Source organism: Vipera berus (genome assembly GCF_964194415.1).
Source record: "Vipera berus genome assembly, chromosome: 12".
In the NCBI taxonomy this organism is placed as follows: domain Eukaryota; kingdom Metazoa; phylum Chordata; class Lepidosauria; order Squamata; family Viperidae; genus Vipera; species Vipera berus.
This window is the reverse complement of record NC_138215.1, coordinates 3,330,583-3,356,411: the sequence shown is the minus strand read 5'-3', so window position 1 is coordinate 3,356,411 and position 25,829 is coordinate 3,330,583. Positions and strand designations below refer to the sequence as shown.

The 25,829-nt window shown below is 52.4% G+C and overlaps 1 protein-coding gene across 2 annotated transcripts; it reads right to left on the bottom strand.

The window, feature by feature from the left end:
• SEMA4B (semaphorin 4B) lies at positions 1-25,479 on the bottom strand. 2 transcript variants are annotated; one of them, XM_081337445.1, is made up of 14 exons: positions 25,380-25,479; positions 10,097-10,260; positions 9,605-9,667; positions 9,305-9,403; positions 8,328-8,439; positions 8,011-8,127; positions 6,193-6,341; positions 5,117-5,295; positions 4,627-4,777; positions 3,524-3,734; positions 3,032-3,147; positions 2,463-2,629; positions 2,149-2,228; positions 1-1,958 (listed from the first exon to the last, which is right to left on the bottom strand). In XM_081337445.1, the coding sequence occupies exons 2-14, from the start codon at positions 10,223-10,225 to the stop codon at positions 1,183-1,185; spliced, it is 2,349 nt and encodes a 782-aa protein (XP_081193571.1). In that variant the 5' UTR covers positions 10,226-10,260; positions 25,380-25,479; the 3' UTR covers positions 1-1,182. The 2 variants fall into 2 exon arrangements, with proteins under 2 accessions (XP_081193571.1, XP_081193570.1); XM_081337444.1 differs by lacking the exon at positions 25,380-25,479 and adding an exon at positions 24,864-25,036.
• Positions 25,480-25,829: the final 350 nt, after the last annotated feature.

Below are 25,829 nucleotides of genomic sequence, written 5' to 3'. Positions count from 1 at the left end.
AAAAAAAACACAACTTTGCTGTCTTCCCGGTCTTTGACACACTTCACTCCAATCAACCCTCTCACGTAGGTGGGAAGGACTGCGGGAACCCCACCCAGTCCCAAGCCCACTTCCCTTTGGGAGCCCAAAGCAGCCCACAAAGATCCCTGCTTCGGACGGTGCAAGGAACTTCTTTCCCTGCGGGAATCCTGGCGGCTCCTCTTGGGCAGGCCTTGGGCCTTCCAGGGTTAACACCTCGGGTGGGTGGGGACCTGGCCTCTTCCCGAAGCAGCTGCCCCAGTTGGTGGTACAGGCCAAAGGGGATTGTTGCCAGTGAAGAGATCTGCTGGAAGAAAGTGGCTCTCCCCACTTGGGCCACCCCAGACATTTAGTAATGGGGCAATTATTCTGTTGTATGTCTGGTCGGGAAGCAGCCCTGAGCAGAGACTTTCGGCAGCCCTTCTGGCGGACGGCCCTGAAGGATGCTCCCCGACGCTTTCTGCTCCTCAGTGGATATCATCTGTTAACCACCCCTGGACCAGGTCTCTGGTTTTGCACCCACATCACACAGAGGAGTTTTTCTGATACTAAACAGTCCCCCGTTTTTCTCCCTCGTGCACGGTTCATTAGAAGTCAGATCAGCGCATCTCCCTTCAGGGAGACCGGGTGCTCGACCAGAGTATCTCCTTTCACAGGTGACTTCCGGGAGGGTCTTTGGTACGCAAGGTACCTTCCCAGCAACGGTCCCTCCCACACAGGCCAAAGAAATGGGAGCCAGCTGCCCGCAGACACCGGAGAAGCCCATTGGCCAGTTGTCCCATTCCGTCCCATCCTGGCAGTGCTTGTAAGGACTGGGCCACCCGAGCTGAAGCACAGCGTAGAGCAGACATGTCAAACCCGCGACGTCACGTGACATCGTGTGACGTATCGGAGCTTTCTCTCCATTGCCAGCAATGGGGTGGGCATGGCTTTCATGTGACGCATCCGGCCCGCAGTTTGACACCCCTGGCGTAGAGCGTGAGACTGGCCCTCAAGGCCATGTGGCGTCACTGGCAACTGCCATGCAGCAACCCTGAGGGCCCGGCCCTAGTCCCCAAGTGAGCGGGGCTGCCCTCCCGCCTGTTCCTCTGCCCGAGTACGGTGATGCCAGAAGACTCCGCCCTGCTCCTTTCAAGCCCACAGAACGGCGCCTCTTGGGGAGGGTCACACAACTGAGTCCTGGATCTCAGAGCCAAGGCGAACCCGAGGACGCTGGACAGAACCCAACACCTCCACGAAAGTCTTGGATATATTAAGGGGTCGCCGATCAGACTCCAGAAAAGCCACGCGTGGGCAGGCTAAGGACTCGTGCCCAGGTGTGCTCACCACGAGGCTCTCGCACAGAGCCTGGTAGCCCTTGTGGTCCTGCAGAGCACCAGACATGTTCGGGCCACTGAGTGGAGGCATGTTCTCGGTGGGCGGGGCCTCTCTGTCTTGCGAGGTGCTGGGATGGGACCAGCTGCATCGGCCCTGCTTGAGGCAGGCCTTCAGGCTGACCTGGTGCTTGTGCAGCATGAAAAGGACCAGCAGCATCACGGCGATGCTGAAGAGCACACACATCACAAGGAACTCAGCCCAGTAGGTCCTACTCTCCAACAGCAGTGAGGTGTTCTCTCCCGAGATGCTCCTGGAGGTGCTGAGGGTCTTCAGGGGGTCCTGGGGAGGCACCAGCTTGGCCCAGAGTCCTGGCTCCACATTCACGCAGTAGCTGGCCATCAGCTGCTGGAAGCTGCCCTCCCGAGACCAGCATTCGTAGTGCCCCCCCTCGGCCGGGCTCCCCACCAGCAGCAGCTCTCCCTTGGGCAGCACCAGGAAGGAGGAGCTGAGGGCAGCCCCGTCGTGCACCCAGCGCCGGGAAGCCAGGTTGGACAGCAGCGGGCAGGGCAACGGCATCACAACGTTGGGCTGGAGCACCACTTGCTGACATTTGGGTTGCTCTCCTGGGGGAGAGAGCGCCCATCAGACCTGGCTGTGGCCTTCACAGAACCAGCCTTCTCAACAGCTCACTTGGCTCCAGCACAGCAGACACCAATCCCTGCAAGATCCTCCCTGGCTTTGGAGCCAGGGGGCGAGGCCCCGTTTCGCTCCCCGCCTTCCCCCAGCTTTCAAAGCCCAACCCCGGCAGGTTACCTGCTGAACGGCTGAGTTCCACACCGCTGCTCTGGCAAAGCTGGCTTGCCTCAGCCCCTTCGATGTCCTGGACCCAGGTCCTGGAGGGAGAAATAGGTGAGACCTGGGAAAAAGGAGGAGCAGAAGGGGTGCCCCCGAGGACCACGTGCCCCTGTAAGTACACTACGGGTGAGAAGACGAGCAGCAAGGGACTGGGAGAAAGGAGGGGAATGGTTCGGTTACACCAAATGGTCCGGCAGCACGGCCTGGGGGGGTGCGGGGGGGGGGGCTGGGGGTTGGAAACCAGCCTGTGGCCAGATCTGGGAAGCACTCACACTGGCTGGAGTGGCCAAGGGCCTGGGAGGAGCAGCTGACAGGCCCCTCCACCCCAGGCACAGTAAGGGTCTCCGGCCAGGACACACTCTCCACAGCTCCGATACAGGCTGCAGTTGGCAACGGGCACCTGTGCCAGAGCATCGTACGAGGCAGCATAAACCAGGCCCTGTGGGGAGAACAGGAGACACCCCAGCAGGAGCACCGTGGGGCACTTTTAACCAAGATCACGGGAAGATACTGTGCCACAGTTCCTCTGCCACCTCCCAAGGGCGGGGGCATTGCCTTGGCATCAGGAAATACACCTCTGCTGTCATTAGAAGAGCCCCCCCTTTCTGTCCTGTACCCAGCGGCATCTGCCTCTCGCCAACTAAGCAAGACCCGGAAGTGCATCCTCCCCAAGCAGAAGAGAGCAAGGAGGAGGCGGCGGCAGCTGCTGCCTGGGTGGTACTGATTCAGAAGCCCACCAGACGTCTAGCCCGGATGCCGGGCCAGCCAGCTGCTTCTCTCATGCAAAGAACTGGGGCCAGGGGTTCCCCCCCCCCGGTCTCCCCTTGACCTCTGCTCTTGCCTGGGTAGAGTCCAGCAGCAGCTCCAGGACAGGCTGCTCCGCAGGGAACAGCTGGATTTCCTCAATGATCCGCACTCCTCGTCCCGTGATCACTGCCTTGTGCAGGCGGCCATCGTCTACGAGACACAAGAGGTGCCCAGTGACGGCCCCCCCTCCTCCCTCCCTGCGAGGGAGTCTTTTTAACTTCTGGTAGGCCTGGTCCACCATCTGAGGTCCAAGAAGATGGGAACGACCCGGGTTCAGGTTCGGGTCTAGCATCACCTCCTCTGCCATCTTTCCTTGGCTTGGCATTGACACACACACAAACACACACACACACACACACACACACATTTCTTCAAGTTCCGTAACTGCCAACTCACATGTTCTCTACCCAAGCCATTTATATGCCGACGTGGATCAGCCTGAAGCTGTGGCAATACCACCAGGGCAGCCGCAGCAACAGAACAGGTGAATCTGGCTTCTCTGCCCCCTTCTGCCAGTCCTGCTCACCTGTGCCCAGAAACAAGACATCGTAGGTTTGCCGCAGACTCTGCACACGCTGCACACTGAGCTGCCGGTAGCGGGACCGGGACTGCACCAGGAGCGCCTGGCTCCGCACCGCGCTGTTCATTAGGAAGTGGTCCTTGAGGTAGTTCAGGACCCGGTCCGGCATCTGGAGCGAAGAGGTGATTTTCATCTGCCGTGTCTTGTGGTTGATGCACTGGGAAGAGCAGGAGTTCACCCGTGAGTCCTGGCGGAGGGCTGGGGGATCTTGGGCAGAGCCCTCGCCCGTCCCTGGGGGCCCCTCCCCCCTCTGGATTGCTCTGGGAAGAAAACCAAGAGGCTTTGGAGTTCTTCTTTGGCTCGAGGCTCTGCGAGGCTCCCACCATTCAGCTGTTTTAACCAACAGGGACTTTCTTGGAAAGGACGTTTGCTTTCTTTTTCTCCAAAAAAAGGCTAGAATTTGGGGACTGTAAAGTTTGGAAGTTGAACCCAAAACAAAAGGTAGGAGCAGCACAGGAATTTACAAAATTTGCAGCTCAACTCTTTGTTTTTAAAACATGCTGTTAAGATGTGTAGATGCTCACAGAATTATTCTGCCAATACATCCAGGCAAAGACTAGCATTCGCACAGCTACTGCAAAAAACAAAAACAGAGCAGCACCAGCATGTGGGAATTCCAGAGCGGACTCCCTTGCTGTTGGCAACTGTCTGGGCACATGGCTGGTTTACCAAAACGTGACGGGGAAGAGTAAAAATCTACTGCACCAGTAATCTGGACGGTGGGTAAGGAGACACGCTAAGGAAAGCTGCAGTTTCCTTTGCATTTCAGAAGGCCCAGGACCATCCTCCTAGCGCTGGCTTTTGAGCTGGCTCCCCCTGAAGGGCGGAAGACTGGGGAGGGCGTTCCTGCTCTTTCGATCCGGTCCCAAGGGCTACAGAAGAACATTTTAACTTAGAAGCTTCTTTTTCACAAGGAAAACCCATTTCTTGTGCAGCCTGTTTAATCATGCAGATGCAACATTTTGGACCAGTTGTTTGCAGTAGTAATCTAACCAAAAGGGCTGAGGAGGGAGGAGAATAAGAGAGAGAGGACAGCAGAAGCCACTTACTGCTCCGGGCCGGGGTTCTGGCACAGGATGGACATCTGTGTACCACTGTTGTGTCTCCCGGTTGACCCCTTTGTAGAGCCCATCAAAGGCTTCCTTCACATCGGAGATGGAGAAGGCACACACCGCTGCAGTCCCAGGCCCTTTCCTATCCCTGGCAGAGAGGGGCAGGAGAGGCAGCGTGGGCCTTGAGGTGCCCGGAGAACACCATTTCCACCATTCGCCTGCATGGTGGGCCTTAGTCATGATGTGCCTCTTTACCTAGACCAGGGGTGGGGAACCTTGGCTCTTTGATGACTGGTGGACTTCAACTCCCAGAATTCCTGAGTTAGCATGGCTCAGCTTGGAAACCTCTCCCTTTCCCCTCAGCATGGCTGGCTCAGGAATTCTGGGAGTTGAAGTCCACGCGTCATAAAAGAGCTAAGGTTGCCTACCCCTGACCTAGTCCACCACCCTCTGTGGGTGCTTTGGTGCCAGTCCCCCCAAGGCTCACCACTGAGAGGTAAAGACCCCATAGAAGACCGTCTCTGGCCAGCGATCGGCTGACGTCAACACAAACATGTCCTGAAGCACATTGAAGGGGAAGCCATCCTCTGGGTGGGAACATAGCAGCTGAGCCTTCAGGAAGGTGGTCCATCGTCGCTGGAGCACACGCTCTCCACCCAGGTCATCCTGGGGAAGAGGGGAGGAGGAGGAGGAAGAGGAAGCCAGGAAGAGGAGAAAGGGAAGCAGGTTTGCCAAAGCTTGCCATTCCCCCGGCTGAGTGGCAGCAGAGCCACCTTCTGTGCCTCCTTGGACAGAGATCACCTCTGGCTGGCGCCTCAGCCACTGCCCTCTGCCCCTCCAGCCTCGGCTCCCAGCCCAGGTGAGCCCAGCAAATCTTCCTCCCTCAACAGAGCCTGTCGAGCCCATGGGAAGCTCTGGCACCCACGAGCAGGACAGAGAGACAGCTGCCAGGAGCCCCAATGCAGCCTGAACGCCAGATTCTGAGAACGCTTAGCAGAGAAAGGCAGGGCGGATTTTCGTGCCAAACAGCCATTTGCTCCTTTTCAGAAGAGAGCATTCAGCACGCTGGGCAGGGACGGAGAGGTTCTCCGAGAGGTCCCGAGATCACTCGCAGACAGCAGGTTCTCCTCTGAGGGGACCCTCCCATCAGAAAAGGAAGGTAAAATGGGCGCCACGCAGAGCAGGCAGGTCGAGGCCAGGAGCCTCTCTAGTCCCCCTCCAGGGCTGCCCTTCCCTGCTAGCCTGAAGGAGTCCTAGCAAGAGGAGCAACGGTGGCTTTCCATCGACCGCCTGCTGACCTCACACTGATTTTAGGAGAAACGCCCATTCTGGGCGAGCCCAGAGCTGCTTGAGGCGCTCCAACTGCGCTTTGCTCTGGATGCCAGAGTCGAGTTCTCCCTGGAAGCATCTGGGAGACCAAGGAGTGTCCTGGCTGCCTTTTGGCACGGAGAGGGTTGCCAACCGGCTCGGGACACCACAGGCAGCTTGGCACTGCAGGGACGGAGGGCAAAAAGCGGCATAAGCAGATTTCGCTCCTCCCTCCCTCCCTCACATGCCCCTCACCTTGCACACACGTGCAACGCGGGACACAACAGTGTCTTCGAAGAAGTCAAATTCCTTGCCGGCTTCACTGAAGAAGAAGTAGATCTTGCCCTCTTCATCCTCCTGGGCGCTGCTCTCCCGCAGGAAGGCTGAGCCCACGAAGAACGGCTCTGCCCAAGAGAAAGAAGGCGGGTCGGGCCCTTCGTTTCCTCCACTTCCTTTAAGGGCCCCAGGAAGAAAAGGGGGGAGGAGGGGAGCTGCACAGACAAAGCTGCTATCGCTGCCGCCAGTGCCGGGAGGGCCCTTCAGAGCAGTCGCAGGTGCCAGTCTCTGGGCACACACTCCCTTGGCAGAAGTAGGTAAAGTGCTGGAACCTCCGCCTTCCCCACTTCTCTCTCCCGTTCCTCTGGGGAAGAACTTCCCCCTAGAAAGAACTCATCTGCGTGAATACTTTATTTGGCCAAGTGTGATTAGACACACGAGGGATTTGCCCTGGTGCAGAAGTCTCTCTAGTGTACGTGCCAAACAACAGAATAATGATAATAACACTGATAAAGAGGGGGAAGCAAAGATAATCAGATGGAGAAATAACACAAGAGCTTTACTACATGGGTAAATACACACACACACTCACACACAAGACAGAAGTAGGTGTTCAGCAGACACAAGGGGGGGGAAAGGTCCCTGTGTCTGGTTCTTTTGGCAGGCAGCCCCCTATAGCAGCATCCCGAGGGGAAGAGTTGAAACGGTTGATGTCCAGGATGTGTGGGGGCGATAGACATTTCCTCAGCCCCATTCCTGGCTCGTGGCATACACAGGTCCTCAACGGAAGGCAGGTTGGTTGCAGTTATTCTTTCTGCAGTCTTAACTGCCCATTGGAATCTATACCTGCCCTGTGTGGTTGCTGTACCAAACCAGACAGTTACCGAAGTACAAATGACAGACTCAATAATTCCTCTGTGAAACTGTGTCAGCAGCTCCTTGGGCAGTTTGAATTTCCAGAACTGAACGGACATCCTTTGTTGTGCCCTTTAAATGGCGGTTCTAATGTCAGGTGTCCATTTCAAATCCTGAGAGATTATAGAACTCAAAAATTGGAAGAACTCTACTGCTGATGCTGTCGAACATAGTAACAGGTGGTAAAACAGAAGGGCTTCTCCTAAAACCTATTCTCATCTCTAGAGTTTTAAGCACGTTCAGCTCCAGATTCTTCCAGCTGCACCACAGGCCGGTTGTTCAACTTCCCGTCTATATGCAGACTCAGCACCGTCTCAAATGACTTTGCGTCTGCAAACCTCACTGCATTAACAGAGAGATCCTTAGAGATGCAGCCATTGATATAGAGAGATAACAGAGTAATGGAGAGAGAGCACACAGTCCTGGGGGGCATATCTGCTAATTGTCCAGGTGCTTGATGCGATTTTGCCTACTTTCACCTGTTGCTTCCTCTCTCTCAAAAAGCTGATAGTCCACCTGCAAGTATGAACAGGCAATGTGAGCTGAACCAATTTAGAGTGAGGAATTTCTGAAATGATGGCACTGAATGCCTACAAGGCTACGAAAGGATCCAAGCACGGTCCCTCCCTGGGGGTTCAAAATGTTGCGAGTTTCCCACCAAAAACAGAGACTTGGAAATGTCTAAACTGTACAATTTCCAGCAATTTTTCCCCCTAATATGCACAAGCAGTTTCTGCAAAGTGGCGTCTTTGGCATTAGCTACCTGGCCAAAACAACAGAGGAACATATGTGGGAAAGGGAGCCCACGCCCCCCCCCACATGCCCCCATCACCACCCTCCTCCTCCTCCTCCTCCTCCTCCTCCCATCCATTCATCACACACCTTGCATCCAGTTGAGGGAACTTTCTGTCTTGATGGGCGGGCGGCTGCCGAGGCTACGAAAGATGGTGGGCTCGTTGCCTTGAAACTTGCTTACGGTACCCGTATACAGTTCACCATCTGAGAGAAAGCAGCCGTTACAGGGCCATGAGAAGCTTTCTGCCTGCACCACCTGGACTTCCTCGCCAAGGGAACGGAGAGAAGACCACCCCCGTATTGTCCAATGAGCCCAGGGAAGATCATCTTCCTTGCAGGCAGCAGCCCCCCTCCCTCAAAAAGGCGCCCAGGGCAGCCTCTTTGAAACCCCCAAAGCTCCTTACCGACCGTGATGGCTGTAGATCTGTACTCCGGGTCAAAGGGGCAGCGCCCCTTCCCGTCCTCCAGCAAGAGCTGCCCAGAAGGGTCTCGCTGCAGCTGGAAGGCTGGCAGGCTCTGCAAGGGGGAGGGCAACTTCGGTGAGTCCCCAGCAAGGAAGGGCAGACCCACAAGCCCCACCCGGCTGAGCTGGCCGGCTCTACACAGGCCCATTTTCAATCTCTCCCCTCTGCTGCAAGGCTCAGTGCTGCAAACGATCTTCCGTGCAATTTCCCTCCCGGGAAAGAGCCTGGATGCAAATTCTAACAGGGAGCTCACACGAGGAGGCTGCATAGCCAGGCAAACTCAGAAGTTCTGCCCGCCCAGCCCCATAGCGGGCAAGGGGGGCTGTCCAGAATGTGGCCTCAGGCTGGATCTTCCCGCCAGTTGGGAGGAAGAGGGCTCGATCCTGCACAAGGCTGTTCTCAGGCACAACCAACCAGACCCACACATGTTCTGCCTACAATACAGGAATCTCCCCAGTCTGGCAGCCTTCTCTGTGGAACCACTCAATAAGGCTCCAAGGAATTCAGGGAGGGCCGGTTTGGGTCCTTTCGCAGCTGAGCGCGGTGACTCCAGTCTAGCTCTGTACTTGACCCCTGCCAGGCTGGGTGGTTCCCAACAGCTGTCCAGGGCAGCTGTGAAAACCCTCACCAGGGACTGACTTCAGCCTGGGGCTAAAACAGGCCTCGTTCGGAAGGTCATTAATTTTAAGCTAGATTAAAGGGATGCAACATTTCAGGACTCTTGAGATGGTTAATGCACGCTAGGCAGGACAAACGTAACTAGGAACCCGGCTCTGATTTAAATAAAGTTAGTCTTATTGTTCTGCTCCACAAAACATCCAACCATCTGCAAGCGGGGGTGGCCTCAAGATAGTATGCCTTGCTAAGCCAAAGGAGAAAAATGTGGGGCGGGGGGGGGGGGCTGGGATGGTCCTCACAATGTAGGTGCAGGTGGGGCTGAAGGCACTGGTCCCACAGGTGTACAGGTGGGTCTCGTTCAGCTGCAGCAGGACCTTGATGTAGTTGTGGCAGTCTCTCTGCGAAGGGAGGGAGGGAGGGAGAGGAGAAGGCTGCGCTCAGCACCAGCTGGCCACAGGAAGAAGCTCCTGCTGGGTCTGGGCTGTTCTGGCTGCCCGGGAGGAAGAGGCAATGCCCCGATGGGTCCCAGACTCCCAGCGGAATTCAACCTTGCCCTTCTTGCCAGAGTTTACGCCCCCCCCCAAACTGGCATTACCCACCTGAGGGTCCTTGCCCTTGAAGATGCACTGCTGTTTCTTTTCCTCCTCGGCGTGCCAGATCAGCTACGGGAAGGAAAGCAGGCTGCCATCACTCACCTGGCAACGCCAGTCATGGGCAAATTGTCCTGCTCAGTTCCAGGTCCACACGCTAAGAAGGAAGCAGCCCCGGGGCCAGCCACAGACCCAACCTTTTCTTATTTATACAGGCAACTGCCAGAGGTGAAACTACAACCAGTTTCTCCCTGCCACCCTCAGCTTTTCAAATGTGGTGGCTGTGTAATGAGATGGCAGACAGTTGGAGGCTGGAGGGAAGAGCGTTCTCACCTCTACCAGTATGGCACGGCTGCTCCTTCCAGCGTGAGGATCAAAGCCTGGCTGACTGCCTTACATGCTGCTAGGGTAGTTAGGAACGCCCCCCCCCGCCCGAGGACCTTTATTTTACCCCTCTGAAGCAGGGAAGGAGAGCCAAGAGACGAGGGCATCTGAACTGACCTGCTGGTGCTGGGGCCCAGGCGAGAAGGCGCTGGTGTTCAGAGCAAGAAGCATCTCGCGGGCACCAACGTACAAGACCTGGCCATCCGGGCTCAGCATCATTGTGGTATAGTTGGTGATTCCAGGCATCTGAAAGTCACTCCACAGCCGCCTCCGGGGAGAATCTTGGGGTGCAGAAATGGAAGGCAGGAGGAGAGATGACCGTGAATAGATGTCGTGCCCCCCCAGGCAGCCTCTTGGGCATCTAGCCTGACAATAGTGGCAGAGGCTACAGGACCCACGTTCCTGTTTCCAACAAACAGTGGGTAGCATTGTTTCCACTGTGATTTACCTGTTCAAGAAGCTGCTGCGCAAATCAAATCGAGCATCACACTCAGAGGTGTGCAAGCTAAGTATCTCAGGATCGCTCCCTTTTATTATTTCCTAAGTTTCCCCTCCCCACAAATTAGAAACATCTTCCCTTGATGCCTCCTGACCGGTGGGCTAACAGCAACAAGGGTGGGCTTGTCACAAATGTCCTGGTTTGCCTCTGAGCACGCTTGGAGCACAACTGGCTACGCTGGTGGCCACTCGACTGAGCCATGCCAAGGCTTACCCGGACTCTCTCCCTTTTAGCAGGCAAAACTGCTGCTTGCGACCCACCTGCAAGGGAGGCCGCCAATGGATCCAGGCTTTCCCTGCCTTCCCCAAAAGCCTTTTGGGAAAGCTTTGCTAGGCCCAAGCCAGGACAGGCAGTGCAGGCCGGTCTGTTGGCAGCCATAGCACAGGAAAGAGTCCTCTTTCAGTATGAGAAGAGAGCAACGTTAGCAACACAGATGCTACATGGTGAAGGGTGTGCGTTAATGTAATTTTAAAAAATATACTGCATGTCTGTGGTGCTAAGAGACAGGAGACATATGTAGCAGATGTGAATTAAGATGCTCTGTTCAAATACATGGTTTAAACACGTCAATTACATGTTATGTGTGGCAAAGAACAGAATGCAAGCCTAAAAGCACAATTGATTTGATAGTTCATGATGAAAATTTGACAGAATGAGCGAAGAATACAAAGGTAATGAGAAAGCCGAAGTCAGGTATGAAAAGCATTAGAAGTTACTCTTCTGATTGGTGGATAAAGTACAAGGGATCCTTACGGTGAGCGCAGAGATGGATTGGCTGGTACTTTCTCACCCAGAGGAGGCTGAGATGTTGTTGGCTGAGAAACCACATTATCTGCAGCAAACATTACTAGATGACATTAAGCGGGGAGGGAGATGGATCTGAATGCTGAGAGCTGACATTGCCATGAGGGCACACATCAATCAATCAACTAGAAAAACCAATTGGCTTCTGCAGAGGCAGCCACTCTGCCTTACTGTTTCCTCCTATCCAGATCCTCTCAGCCACCAGATGCAAGTTAGGCTGTCTACGGCATCTCCTGCCTGGCCCACAGTAGAAACATACTATTGGACATTAACTGCCCATTGGCCTCTCCCAACAGTTCTAGAGATGCTAAAGACAATGATAGAGAACACTGAAGCATTGCTGAACAGAGTCCCTAAACCTTTGGATCAATGGCATCAAAGGCTGCTGAGAAACCCAAAAGAAACAAGATTGCTGCACTTTCTCCATTCAGGATCCCTTGGAGATAATCCACAAGTGCAAATAGTCACTTCCATTCATATCTAAGTCTGGATTCTGACTGCGTTGGATCAAGATAACCCAATTTCCCTCCTAATCCTTGAAAAAAACTATCATCAAAAAGGGAAGACTGAGGACAGGGTGAGTTTCTTACTTATTTTATCAAATTTCTAGACTGCTCCAATCACAAACTCCTCTAACACAGGTTAGAAACAACAGAATAAAAAGCACACAAAAAACAAACCCATAAAACATATGTCTAAGATTCAGAAATAAAACCTTATCAACTAAAACATATAGGGAACGGTTGTTGGAATTGGGTATGTGCAGTTTAATGAAGAGAAGGACGAGGGGGGACATGATAGCAGTCTTCCAATATCTGAGGGGCTGCCACAAGGAAGAGGGAGCCAAGCTATTCTCCAAAACACCTGAAGGCAGGACAAGAAGCAACGGATGGAAACCAATCAAGGAGAGAAGCAACCTAGAACTAAGGAGAAACTTCCTGACTGTTAGAACAACTAACCAGTGGAACAACCTGCCTCCAGAAGCTGTGAATGCTCCAACACTGGAGGTTTTTAAGAAGAGACTGGACAACCATTTGCTGAAATGGTATAGGGTTTCCTGCCTGAGCAGGGGGTTGGACTAGATGACCTCCAAGGTCCCTTCTAACATCATCATCATTACCCACTCACATTTTAAAAGAAATGTCACCCTAGAGCCTGGGGTTCTGACCCCCAAAAGGGAAAGGTCAGTGTCTGCACAGATGCTAACCCAAGGCACGGGGAGTGCCACATAAGACACCTCACATTTCACAAATGGCAACACCTGCGTGAAAGAATGCAGAGAGCACCCACCCTGGCTGACAGTATCCATTAAGCAGAAGGTGGTCCCACAAATATCGAGGCCCTGAACCTGGGCTTTAAACAAACAGTGAGGAGTGTGGTGGCTTACGTGGTTACAACACTGGGTTGAAAATCTGCAAGGCTGCATTCGAAACCCGAGTGCTGTTGTGTGGTTGGGTAAGCTCCCATCATTCACTCCAGTTCCTGTTCATCTAGCAATTCAAAAGTGTGCAAAAGAGGTAGATAAATTGATAAATACAGGTGGATAAACAGATACCACTTTGGTGGGCACATTAATGGCGACACAAAATGAGCCTTCAACCAGGCATCCCCTGGGCAACAGTGATGTCACCAGCTAATCCTTTGAACCCAGAGGTGTCTCAGCACTTGAAACAGCAGCAAGAGTTTGTTGTGCAGCAACAAACAGCACTCTGAAACCTGCACAGAACTGATTGCTAGCCAACAATGTGATGTGGGCACAACAAGAAGCACCCATGACACCTGAGACATTGCATTTTGGACCGTTGGAGCTTCTGAATTGTCTTCAAGGGCAGCCTTCAACGCTTAGCACATTGCAACAGCCCAACTGAAGAAGTCAATGGTACACAAATGATTATGAGTATTCTGTCTGTTGGTCTATCTATCTGGTTCCAGGAGGAATTTAACAGATACAGTATATCACCAGATGCTGTGTAAAGTCCCTCAAGGGCACAGCTGCTACCTCAGCCAGAGTTGCAAGTCTAAGATTCCCTTTATGAACCAGTTTGGTAAAGGACATTGTGATTCCATCTAGATCAGGGGTCTCCAACCTTGGTAACTTTAAGACTTGTGGACTTCAACTCCCAGAATTCCTGAGCCAGCTACGCTGAGGGGAAAGGGAGAGCCATGCTGGCTCAGGAATTCTGGAAGTTGAAGTCCACGAGTCATAAAAGAGCCGAGGTTGCCTACCCCTGGCTAGTGGTTAAAAAGGCTAGCTAGAACCTGGCAGATCCTGTGCCCTGCTCCCTCCTGAGGCTCAAAGCTGCTGGGCCAGTCACAATCTCTCAGATCTGGGATGGCACAGGCAAGGGAAAGCCACTTCCAAAAAACCTTGCCAAAAAAACCTGCATGGTCTACTCCAAGCTGTAGCTGGGAGCAACTCTGACTTGAGGGCATCAAAAAAAGGGGGGGAGAGGCTCCCGTCTTGGTCTGATCGCCCGATGCTGGTGGTGCTCTAGGTCTGCAAGCCGAGTCACGGCAACTGGATGGCTTCTTTTGGGGGGGGTTAAAACATTTCAACTGCTTATCCAAGTAGCTTCTTCAGTCTGAGCAAGTCGATTAGTGGGACCCCATGCGTGTCCTCTGGACGTTGGCAGGATGTTCACCAGGAAGGCCACACTTAACAACAGATTTAGGAGTTGGAGTCTTGACATCCCAACGACTCTCTGCCGACTCACCTGACGGGCCTCTCCAGTTTAGGTGAGAAATGAAACCTCCCTGGAGGACATCTGTGGGCTCCCCCTAACCACCTTGCTCAGTTTGAAGAAGCCTCTTGGACAAGCAGCAAAACATTTCAAATCAAAATAGAAAAGAAGCCGTTGCCATGATGCAACTTCCAGACAACTCTGCCTGGATGCCCGGGAGGCTTCCTTGGTGCTCCAGGAGTTTGGTTTGTCTTCCTCAGGGAAAAAAGTGGCACTTCGGAGGCCAGTTGGTCTAAGGCAGGTAGGAGCCTCGGTGGCGCAGTGGGCTAATGCCTCCTTAAGTAACACCAGCTGCCTGCAATTAGTGCAGGTTCGAGTCCCACCAGGCTCAAGGTTGACTCAGCCTTCCATCCTTCCAAGGTAGGTAAAAGGAGGACCCAGATTGTTGGGGGCAATAAGCTGACTTTGTAATAATGCCGCTTGGGGGGGGTGAAAGCCCTAATAAGCAGGCATACACATAGAATGAAGGCTATTGCTAAGCACATTGATTTGTGCTTTAGATTGTAAGCCGCCCTGAGTCTTCGGAGAAGGGCGGGATATAAATGGGATTAAAATAAAATTAAAAAAGGCAACCTTGGCTCTTTTATGACGCGTGGACTTCAACTCCCAGAATTCCTGAACCAGCATGGGGGAACTATGGCTCCTTCATGAGTCGTGGACTTCCACTCCCAGAATTCCTGAGCCAGCATGGCTCAGCTAGGAAACCTCTCCCTTTCCCTTTCCCTTTCCCCTCAGCATGGCTGGCTCAGGAATTCTGGGAGTTGAAGTCCACGAGTCATAAAAAGAGCCAAGGTTGCCTCCCCCTGGTCTAAGGCACCGACAGCCTTCCCAATTCATCCTTGCCCATTTCATCAGAACACCCGAGCTAAAGGAGTCCCAAGTCTCCTCGCAGACTTAATTAATTTTGCTGTGCCAAAACGAGTCCAGATCTGAGCAAGCATGAGTAACGTTACCATCAGCCAGTGAAGAAATCTCCGGGCCCCTTCCTTCTTCCAGCTGAACCCCAGTGGCTGCATAACAGCCTGTGATGCAATGAGGGCCCCTCCCTCCACTGGGGACGCTCACATGGAAGCTTGCAAGAGGGAGGGGGAGCTCTGGGGCAGACCCCAAGGATGTCACCTCCCACAAGGCCTCCCGCCTCTTTTCAGAATGGCGGTTGCAAAGCAGCAGCCCGAGAGATCCCCAAAGGTGGATCCCAGCTGAGAGTTACCCCAGGAGTGACGGGGTCCCCTTCATGCAGGGCTCCAAGGGAGGCTGGAGAGCAATTTGTGGGGGTGCCTTAGTTGGACTTTAGCACTCGGGACTCTTCCCCCGTCCCCACAGCCCACCTTCGCTCTGAGGCCAGGCTGCAGTGCCGCCTCGCGTCCTTTCATTCGGCAGAGATGGACGGATTTCCTGACAGACTTTTGCCCATCCCCCTTACCTCCCCCCCTCCCCGATATGTGGCGGAGAAACCAGCCCCAGGTTTGGGCATCCAACTGTTACTATTTATTTAGATTTAATTCTTATTGTTCATTGTGTGTTTCTGGTGATAGGACTGCTGATCTCCCAGGGGAGCAGTAGCCTTGTGGAATCCCTTCACGTGCATTGTAATGCAGGGGCAATCCGGGTAGTAATCCAGGGAGAGAGATTATTCTGTCAGTGAAACAGAAAATCAATCGCTTAAATCAAGCAAAGCGCCTTCCAAAAATCTGCCTGAATGATGGATTAGAAGAGCTGGTCAGAAACCCCAAGCTCTCTCGGAGCTTTCTTTCTTCCCTCCCGAAGCCTCTGTAAATTATAAGGTTGGAAGGGACCACAAGGATCATCTAGTCCAACCCTCTGCAAAGGGTTAGACTTCTGCAGATGGCGAACCTGCAACCTCCTCAGGTAAACTCTTCCCTGCAACGGAGGGCTCCCCTGGGGCCTTTTTTCTCCCGCTCACATGAAATCCAGGCAGCTGCAACCTTTGCCCAATATTTGCTGTGACCACGGATGGTGGCTGCTGACCTTCTTCCCTTCTGCTTGCCTCCCTGGACACAGCCATCTGGCCTCCCTTCCATCTGGCTCCTCCAGATGACCCTCAAGTCCCGTATGGTCTCCGCTGCTGCCCTCCGCTTTCAGGGACGTGCCCAGAAGTGCCCGCAGGAGCCTCGCCCGTCCTAATGCCGCTCAGAGGAGTGACTCCACTGCTTCCTGACAGCTGCTTCTTAGTACAGCTCCTAATCATTGGGTCAGGTCTCTTTTCTTCCCCCAGCCCAGCCCCGCACTCGTGTGTCAGGAGCAGTAGGAGAAAAAGACGGTCCTGGCTCACCAGGCAAAGTCCAGCATTCTTCGGACTCCCACGGATGAGCTCCTTTAGTTCTGTAGGAAGCAGCTACCCATGAAAACTACCCCAGCTGGAAATATTGGAATGTTTTGGAATTACGAGACAAAAATAATGACCTCCAATTCTGTGAGCAGTTGAACTAATGTAAAAATGATTAAGGTGAACTGACCAGAATTGCGGTTTTTAGTTTAAGAGATATTATTTGCATTTCCTCACGCTGAGCCAAATGCAGCCCTTGCCTGAACACTTGCTCACCCCACTGCAGGGCCCTGCGGGGCAGAACAGGTGTGGGCTTCGGGCAGGGCTTACATGGCCTGCCGCACTCTCCTCCCCACTGAGGTGGCCTGGCTCATCACTTAATTCAGCAAAAGGGACGCCTGGACCAGCGCTTCAAGCCCCCGGGTGCTCTCGGCCTCGGAGCAACTGTGCCAGCCGAGCTGCCAAGCAGAGGCGAGTAGCAGCAGCTCTGGGGCTGGGCTGGGCTGGCAGCTGGGACTCTCACGCTCTTCAGAGCCGGATCGACCTGCTGCAGGATGGTGCCTCTGCTCCAGGTGGAGCCTCGTGGCCTCCTGGCAAGGAGTGGGTGGGGGTATCACTCCCTGGCATTCCAAATAACAGGGGGGAAGGGTGGACTCCTTCAGCAACATGGCGGCTCTGAAGCCTAGCTGAAGCCCCCAACCAGTGCGACTTCGGCACTGCCCCACCTGGAAGGGGAAGCCTGCCCAGTGACCTTGGAGGACCTGCTCTGCGCCAATCCTGCTCAGTGGTGGAACCTGTTGGGACTGTCTGCAGCAAGTCTGTGCTTGGTGACAGGCTTGGACGGGCTCCAACTTGCTGCGCTTCAGGGAGGGCTGGCACGCCAAGGCCGGAAGCTCTCCCAGCACAGGTGGCAAAAACCAGGCAAGTCAGGCAGTTTGGGGCACTCCAAAGAGAGTGGCACAGCCCCATCCCGGGAGTGCCCTACTGCCGGCCAGATCCCCACAGCACAGATCTCTCCCCCAGCTTCCTATGGGAGCCGCTTCCATGATTGTTTGATCTTCCACAGGGGCAGAGAGTGCGAACGGGGGCCTTCACCGGTAGCCCCTGCCTGGCAGCCACACCAGGTTCAACCAGGAGGCAAAGATTCGCACCAGGAGCCAGATCAAAAAGACCTGCAGCCAGATTCCAGAAGGCCCCCCCTGTCCCCGCCCCCGCTAAAATAGCAACACTGGATGGTTAGAGCCAGATTGCGTGATGTTGAGCACAAGCACACCTGTGTTTTGTGAGAATAACTGGGGCCATTTAGACAAAGGTCCCTCCACAAGCAAGGGTGGCTGGATCCACTGACCAGCGATGCTCTGCACATCTAGTTTTCCAACGGGGAAAGTTGCTCACAAGCTTTTTAGCGCTGCACTGCTACAGACAAAGGAAGGGAACATTCCACAGACAGAAATTCTTCAGGTAAAGGGAAGGAGGTTGGGAACTGCCAAAAAATAAGACCTGGAGTTCATCATTTGCTCTTCCAAGGAGCAGCCCCTCAGGAGCAGTCCAAGGCAGCTTTGAGCTAATGTGAGATCATGGGGGGAGGGCATTGGATCCAGATCTTTTTTGCCTCTTTTTCAGGTAGGTCCTAACTCTGAACAGTCACTAAGCGACTGGTCGTAAGTCGAGGACTACCTGTACACAAAATTGGGGCACTTGGCCAAAGCCCAGCACAATATATCAAGATCGTAAACTAACATTGGAAGATCAGGTTAAGGCAGACCTGGGCGTTTTACAGCCTGGAGGCCACGTCCAGCCATTCAGCATTCCCTGTGCAGCCTGCAGCATTGGCGACCCTGGCTGTGGGCAGGGTGGCAGGGTGGCAGCAAGGACAAGGAGCAGGATGGGGGAGGGTTTGACAGGGCAGCACAGGGGGAAGGGCAGCGGTGACGTACCACAAGAGTCCCAGCTTCTCATGCGGCCCCTTGGGAAAACTAATTGTCTATGCTTGGGTTAAAAGGAACAAGACATCCTTTAGCAGCAAGAAGTGTTCAGCTTAGCTATGTGTATATACAAGGTGGGGTGTTCACGGATTGGAAACAAACAATAAGTGTGAGAAGGTCATGGGGTTACTGAGAATAAGGAGCACCTGAATCAATAGTGCCAGGCAGCTGTGAGAAAGAGTCTTAAAGAAAAAATAAATAAACATGTATTTAAAACTTCTTCTGCTCAGGATTAAAGGAAACTCACCCAAAGCTGTGAAATAGGACAATCCAAAGTTCCTAATGACTGAAAAGAGGTTAACAAGCAATTTCCAAAAGTGATTAGAAAAGGGAGTGTGCGAACTCAGTGACCTTTCAAAGGTGCCACTGTGTTTTGAGCAAGCTGGTTACTCTTTCATCTCCCAGAACTCTAAACCCACCGGAGGCCGCTGTCTTGTGGTCTCCTCGTGGGGAACAGCTGTCTGGAGCACCTGTAGGCAATCTCAAGTCCTCTCCTGGTCTCCAGAGAAATTAGGAAGAGCTGGTCTACAGGTAGCCCTCGTCTTACGGCCATAACTGAGCCCCAAATTTCTGTTGCAAGCGAGACAATTGCTAAGTGAGTTTTGTCCATTTTATGACCTTTCTTGCCACAGTTAATGAGTGAACTGTTACTGAGGTTAGTAACACAGTTGGCCTCCCCCTTCCCTTTGCTTGTCAGAAGGTCGCAAAAGGGGACCACATGACCCCAGGGCTCTGCAACCGTCATAAATATGAATCAGTTGCCAAGCATCCAAATTCTGATCAGGTGACTCTGGCGATGCTGCCACGGTCGTGTGAAAAATAATCATAAATCACTTTTTTCCGTGCCACTGTAATCTCAAACGGTCCTTGAAAGAATGGTTGTAAGTTGAGAGCTACCTGTACTTGCTGGTTCTTCATTCCACAGGGATCTTCAGCCCTGCTTTCAGTAGAGTCTGGCTGGCCAAGGGCCGTAATAGATGTATTTGATTTCAGCAGAGGGCAATGGAGATGGTACAGGATCTTGAGGACACGGCCTATGAGAACAGACTGAAGGAATCTGGGATGCTCAGTTGGGGGGAAAAAATACAACTTGGGGGATTTTATGAGAAATCTACGAAGGGACCACAATGGAGATAGCAGGACCTACAAAAAGCATCTAAGTATCTCGGTGGATCACAAATGGGAGATGAGTCAACAATATGACACAACGTGATTCAGTCTGCAAGCACAATCCCAGACTGCTTCAACGGAAGTACAGCATTAAGATCAAGATCAAGATCAAGATCCTCTCTATTCTAGGTCGGTCTGAGCACACCTAGAAGGGCAAGTGCTGTATTTCAGCATCACTGAAATGCTGCGGCACGATTGAGGTCTACAATTTAATAAAACAGACTTTTGTACCTGGCTTTCGGAAGGAAATGGAGTCCTAGATGGTTATGCTGTTTTGGGCAGGCATTTGGGGCAGCGTAGGAAGCAGTATCAGATCACGGGGAGAGAAGTTAGTAAACTAAGTGGGAAGGTACAAAGAGAGGGGGGGGAAAAGGGAGGAAAAAGGAGCAGAAAGGTAGATAAGAAAGGTAGAAAGAATAAAGGAAAAGAAGTAACTGGAGTAGAGAGAAAAACAGCAGCTCAGAGAAGGAATGGCTGCACGTGGAGTCAGAGGCAGCCGGCAGCAGAGAACGACAGCCTCAGCTCAGGAGCCCAAGGAAGCAGAGCAACGCTGGAAAAGAGGCAACTGAGGGCGAACCGGCAGCTGAACAGCAAAGAAGGGAGACTGTTGGGGGCAGCGAACCAGTGGATCACAGTATATTCAGGAACAGCCTAGACTCGTGGTGGCGAACCTATGGCATAGGTGCCACAGGTGGCACGCAGAGCCCTCTCTGTGGGCACACGCGCCGTTGCCCCAATCCTAGGCCTTCAACTGGGTTTTATAAAACCTTTTAGCGCTAGGCCTCTGCCATGTACAAAAAAAGGTTCAACTTCCGTTTCTGAGTCAATTTCTATCAGTGCATTATAGATCCTTCTTATATGTGCTTGACCTTGATCTCTAATTTGTTTTACCAAATTTCCATCCGTTATCGAGATACCAACTTTCTGATCTTCTTTCCATCTTGCTTGTAACTGCCCATACTGGAACCAAGTTTGTACAATCTTTTCTTCTTTTAAAATATTATATGGCTTTAATTGCCATACATTCCTTTCTATCCTTAAAATTTCTTTGTATGTAATCACATCATGTTTAAATCCCACATTTATATTTTCTATTGCATGTTTAGATATTGCCCAAATTGGTATTTTATAATTTAACTTATATCGATATTTTTCCATACTCGCAACAGAGCATACCTTAATATATGTATCTTAGAAACATTATCCACCTTATCATACAATAAATATGCATGCCAACCAAATAACAAATCATAACCCTCAAGATTCAATAATCTCCCTTGTGTTAAATTAAACCAATCACTAATTGATGATAAAGCAGCAGCCTCATAATATAATTTAAAATTGGGCATTTTAAGACCACCTCTTTCACGTATGTCTTGCATTATCTTAAATTTAACTCGTGGTCTTTTCCCTGCCCAAACAAATTTATTAATACCTTTCTGCCATTCCTCCAAATTTGAGTCTTTTTTAAGTACAGGTATCATTTGGAACAAAAATAAGAATTTTGGCAAAACATTCATTTTTACTGCTGCAATTCTTCCCAATAAGGATAATTGTAATTTTTTTCCAACTATCTAGCTCTTTTTGTATTTTTAACTATAACAATTCATAATTATTTTTGTATAATTTTACATTTGAAGCAGAAAGATATACCCCCAAATATTTAATCTTTTTAACTATTTCAAATCCCGTTAACTCTTCTAAAACAACCTTTTGTTCTATAGTCATATTTTTAGACAATATTTTAGGTTTTTGCGTGTTTATCTTAAATCCAGAAACGCTCTCAATCTATAATCTTGATCTCTTATTTTAATTCCCTTAATTTTATTTTTAATCTCGTATTTTAATCAATAATATTTCCAATGTTAAAACAAACAGCAAAGGTGACAACGGACACCCCTGTCTTGTACCCTTTGCAATATTACATGTTTCTGTCAAACTAAGGCCGATTATCAGCAGATAGCCAGAACATGCAAAAATGAAGTCAGAAAAGCAAAGGCTCAGAATGAACAAAGACTTGCAACAGAAATCAAGGACAAGAAAAAAAAGTTTCTTTCAACATATTAATAACAAGAAAAAAGTCAAGGAAACTCTAGGTCCACTAAAGAGAGAAGGTGGCAAGGAAATAACAGGCAACAGGGAGAAAGCAGAGCTGATTAACTCATGCTTTGCATCAGTCTTCACACAACAAGAAATTACAGCCCAGCATACCAAAAAAAACTACTGTACTGCAAAAGACAACTAGAAACAAAAATTAAAATAAGCAAGAAAATGGCAAGACCTTGACGAATATAAATCACTGGGGCCTGACAGATTACATCCCAGAGTTCTGAAGGAGCTGGCAGATGTTATCTCAGAACCATTGCACCACATCTTTCAAAAATCCTCCAGCACCAGGGGAAGTACCTGAGGATGGGAAAAGGGCTGATGGGGTTGCCATCTTCAAGAAAGGGGGGAAAAACGGACTCAGGAAACTACAGACCAAATCAGTCTAACATCAATACCTGGGAAGATCCTGGAAAAGATAATTAAAAAATAGATCTGCAAACAACTAGAAGCAAACAAAGTCACAACTAGTAGCCAGCACGTGCTTGTTAAAAACAGATCGTGCCAAACCAATCTTATTTCATTCTTCGATAAAGTGATTAAATTAGTAGACCAATGAAATGCCACTGACATAGTATATTTCGATTTCAGTAAGACATTTGACAAACCTACTTCTTGGTAAGTTAGAAAGAGGCGGAACGGACAACACCAGGTGGATTTATAGCTGGCTGACAAACCCTGGGGCTGCTACAGACTTTGAGGACTGATGATCACTACCACCTGTACAGCACCTTGTAACTTCAAATGGTCACTGAATGAATAGTCATTAAGCAAGGACTTTCTGTATTAAGTCTGCAGAAAGCTGGAAGGGGGCTGGGGCTAATCCTTCCAACGAAAGACAGCATATTCAGATGAGCAGCGGGTGAAACATACAGAATGGAATTGAACAGGAGAAATGTAAGTCTTGCTTTGGAGCTGAGCAAAGGGGAAAATAGACCAGGGGGAGACCTGGTTTGGCAGAAATATGTTTGAAGGGAACCTAGTGTCCTGGTTAATCCTGAGCAACTGGGCACCCCAGAACTCTCCTTCAAAAAGGAGAGTGACACACCAGGGGAAGTTCAGCAGATGCCTGCAAAAAGGGAGGTGTCTGGAATACACAGAAGAGGGGCAGTTTCCCAGACATGGGATAAGACCCGGGGGGGGGGAGTTTCTAACCACCAAGCAAGTATCAGAACATCTTTACAAGAGGACCTGTTGCTGTACAGTGGATCAGCTGCCTTGGGAGTGGCAGAATCTCCTTCACCAGAGCTATTTAAAGAGCAGCCAGGATGCTGCAGTAAAGGATGCCTGTCCTGGGCCAGGAGCTGGACTAGGCAGCCTCTAAGGAGGGAAACCAGGACGGTCTTGGAGCAAATATTCAGCCTCTCTTATTGGCAGGTTTGTTACTCTATCCCAGGGGTAGGCAACCTTGGCTCTTTTATGACTCGTGGACTTCAACTCCCAGAATTCCTGAGCCAGCTGTGCTGAGGGAAAGGGGAGAGGTTTCCAAGCTGAGCCATGCTGGCTCAGGAATTCTGGGAGTTGAAGTCCACGAGTCATAAAAGAGCCAAGGTTGCCTACCCCTGCTCTGTCCGATAGGCCAGAAGTATAGTTCTCATCTTCTTGTGGAATCTGTTTCCTGATCCAATGCTGACATTAAGTAAAGTTCCTTCCAATCTTAGACTGTATAATTGCCCGAATGCTACAGGCAGGGACAGTCCTCATCTTTTAGCAACGAGGCAATGTTGGCAACACAGTGCAGCTCATGAAAGTGCAGAGTGTCTGTGCAGAATTCCTCACAGAAGCAGCAAATTGTTTTCACCGATAAATATTGTGTCTGAGCTCTCCTTGGATCATGCACATTGTCTGCGGTGTGACACAGGCAAGCACTCACTTGAAGCTGCAATCCCCAAAAGACAAGCTAGCCATTTTTACTCCCACTGGCTCCGCCCTCCCTCACATCCTGGAGGGGAACAAGCTTCAACACCAGCCTCAGTTCGAAAACAGGCAGCCTGCCCGTCCTGGGGCCCCAGGATTTAAGGGTGTCCCATCCCAACCACTGGCAGGTCAGAACCCCTCCAGGAGAACATTTTGTTTCAAGTCTGGTTTTGTTAGTTGCACTTTGGTGCACGATGACTCAGGGAGCGCATTAAAGTAAACACTGCATAGCTCGTTCTTCTTGGTCCTGGGCACAAGAAATGAGGATCTGGACAAGACAAAAGCAACTATAAGCTGCTCTTTCTTTGCTGAGTAGTGAAATGTGTCTTGTCCTTGCCACTGAGCATTCTGGGAAAACTGAAAAAGCAGACTTCTTCTTTGGGGTCCCGTTCAGCCCCTGAGCTTCTGTGGAATTACAGTCCTGTTCTAACTTTTGGCTTTCTGGAAACACATTTACTGCCTGAAATATGGAGTTCCTCTGGAACAAAACAATATCCATTGATTTGTTGAAAAGTATTTCGTGCCAGTTCATGAGGAAAAAAAAACCTGGCAACTTTATATACTCTTTTTTCATGGGATAAAAGTCCTCTACAGCATTGTATTTTTAGCTATTTTTCTCAAAAAACAAACCCCAACAACCCTCTTTTGCCATGTTCTTGTAGTTACATATCCACTCAATTTAGGCTGCCGATTAAAAAGACCCTCTGTGCATGCTCAAATACCCCATCCCCTAGGATTCTTGCTCTCCTTTCCCTTTAAAGCGAGACAAAGCCGTTCTTCAGCCCGGCCCTTCCAGCCGGAGACGGGCCGGTCTGGAAGACCGAGCAGCTCCCCGCCAGGCGGGCCGGGGGGCGGCCCAGGAGGGAGTCGCGTGTCGTGCACGAAGCCCCCGAATCGCGCTTTCTCAGCCTGTCCGGTGGCGAACGCGTGGCCACCGTCGCGGAAAAGGACGCTGGGGACGGTCTGGTCGTGGGACGGGGACGGGGGTCGAAATCCACACGGGGGGGGGGGGCTTGGGCCAATTCAGGCTTCTTAACACGTGTGTGGGGTCACCGAATGGAAACGGGGCCCAACAGGTTCCTCTCAGGCCTTTTGCCCCATTGCTGCCCTTTGCGCATCCCAAGCGGCCGGCAGGCGGGCCCAACCGGGGGCGGGGGGGGGTCCCAAGGCCCTGAGAAGCGGGAAAGGCCGGGCCGGCGCTGCGAGCCCCGCCTCCGGTGGGCCCAACCCGCCGTCCCCGGCGCCCGGCTTGCAAACGCGCAAGGGCTGCCGAGTCCGCACGACCCCCCCCCCGCCGCAGCTGCCCCCCTTCCTTTACGCCCCGGCTCGGTTGAGGCCGCGACTCGCCCCGCCCGCCCGGACGCGGCTCGCCTACCGTGGCCGAGGCTCAGGCGCGGCACCGCCTCCCCGGGGGCGGCCGAGGGCAGCAGCGGCCCCAGCAGCAGCAGCAGCAGCAGCGGCGGCGGCGGCGGCCCCATGGCGCGAGGGCCCGGCGAGTGCGGGGCGCGGGGGGCAGCGGCGTCGGCCAACCCAGCTGGCCGGGGCGGGCGGGCGTGGCGGCGCCTCCGCCTTCGGGGCGTGGCGGGCAGGCCCGTACCTGAGCCGGAGCCGCGCCCGGGCGTGCCTGCGGGGAGGGCGGCGGCGGGCGGCACCTGGCGCGCACCTGCCCGCCTCCGAGGGCGCTCCCGCCCTGGCAGCCGCGGGCCGGGCCGGGGGGAGAGACCCCTCGAGATCCGCTAGTCCAGCGTTTCCCAACGTTAGGAACTTGAAGATGCGTGGACTTCAACTCCCAGAATTCCCCAGCCAGCATAGCTGGCTGGGGAATTCTGGGAGTTGAAGTCCACGCATCTTCAAGTTCCTAAGGTTGGGAAACGCTGCGCTAGTCGCTCACCCGTGAACCGCGGGCAGAACCCGCGGGAGGCGAAAGAGAGGCAGCTGCGGAGCGCTGGTGGCGCCCGCTAAGACCTCTTCGGGACGGGCAGAGTTTGGCCCTTTCTTATTGCTTCGTTTTCCGGGGTCAGCCACGATTTCGTTTTTCCCCTGGAGCGGCCTCGTATCTTTTCAGCGCCAGAGTCACCGGAGTTGGGAATTAAATCAGGCGTTGCCCGGTTGCTTCCTTTGGCAGACGCGCTACCTAAACACGCCACTGGGGGCGCTGTCGGGAACCACGCCAGGGGACGGGGCGGCGATGGGCCCCGGGCCCCACGGCCTCGCTGCAAGCCCCTCCCCTGGGCAAGGGAGGCGACTCCCACTTTTGTCTCCTCTTGGCCAGGGAGGAGCCTCCCCCCCCAGGATCTAATGCCCGCTGGTGCCAGGCAAAGACCAGGAAGGGTCAGCCAGA

Coding starts and splice junctions, on each gene's coding strand:
- SEMA4B (XM_081337444.1), bottom strand. CDS start 24,966: ATGGGGCCGCCGCCGCCGCCGCTGCTGCTGCTGCTGCTGCTGGGGCCG. Junction 9,404..9,604: donor TCAAGGGCAAGGACCCTCAG/GTGGGTAATGCC, acceptor CTCCCTTCGCAG/AGAGACTGCCACAACTACAT. Junction 8,128..8,327: donor ATCTACAGCCATCACGGTCG/GTAAGGAGCTTT, acceptor GCTTTCTCTCAG/ATGGTGAACTGTATACGGGT.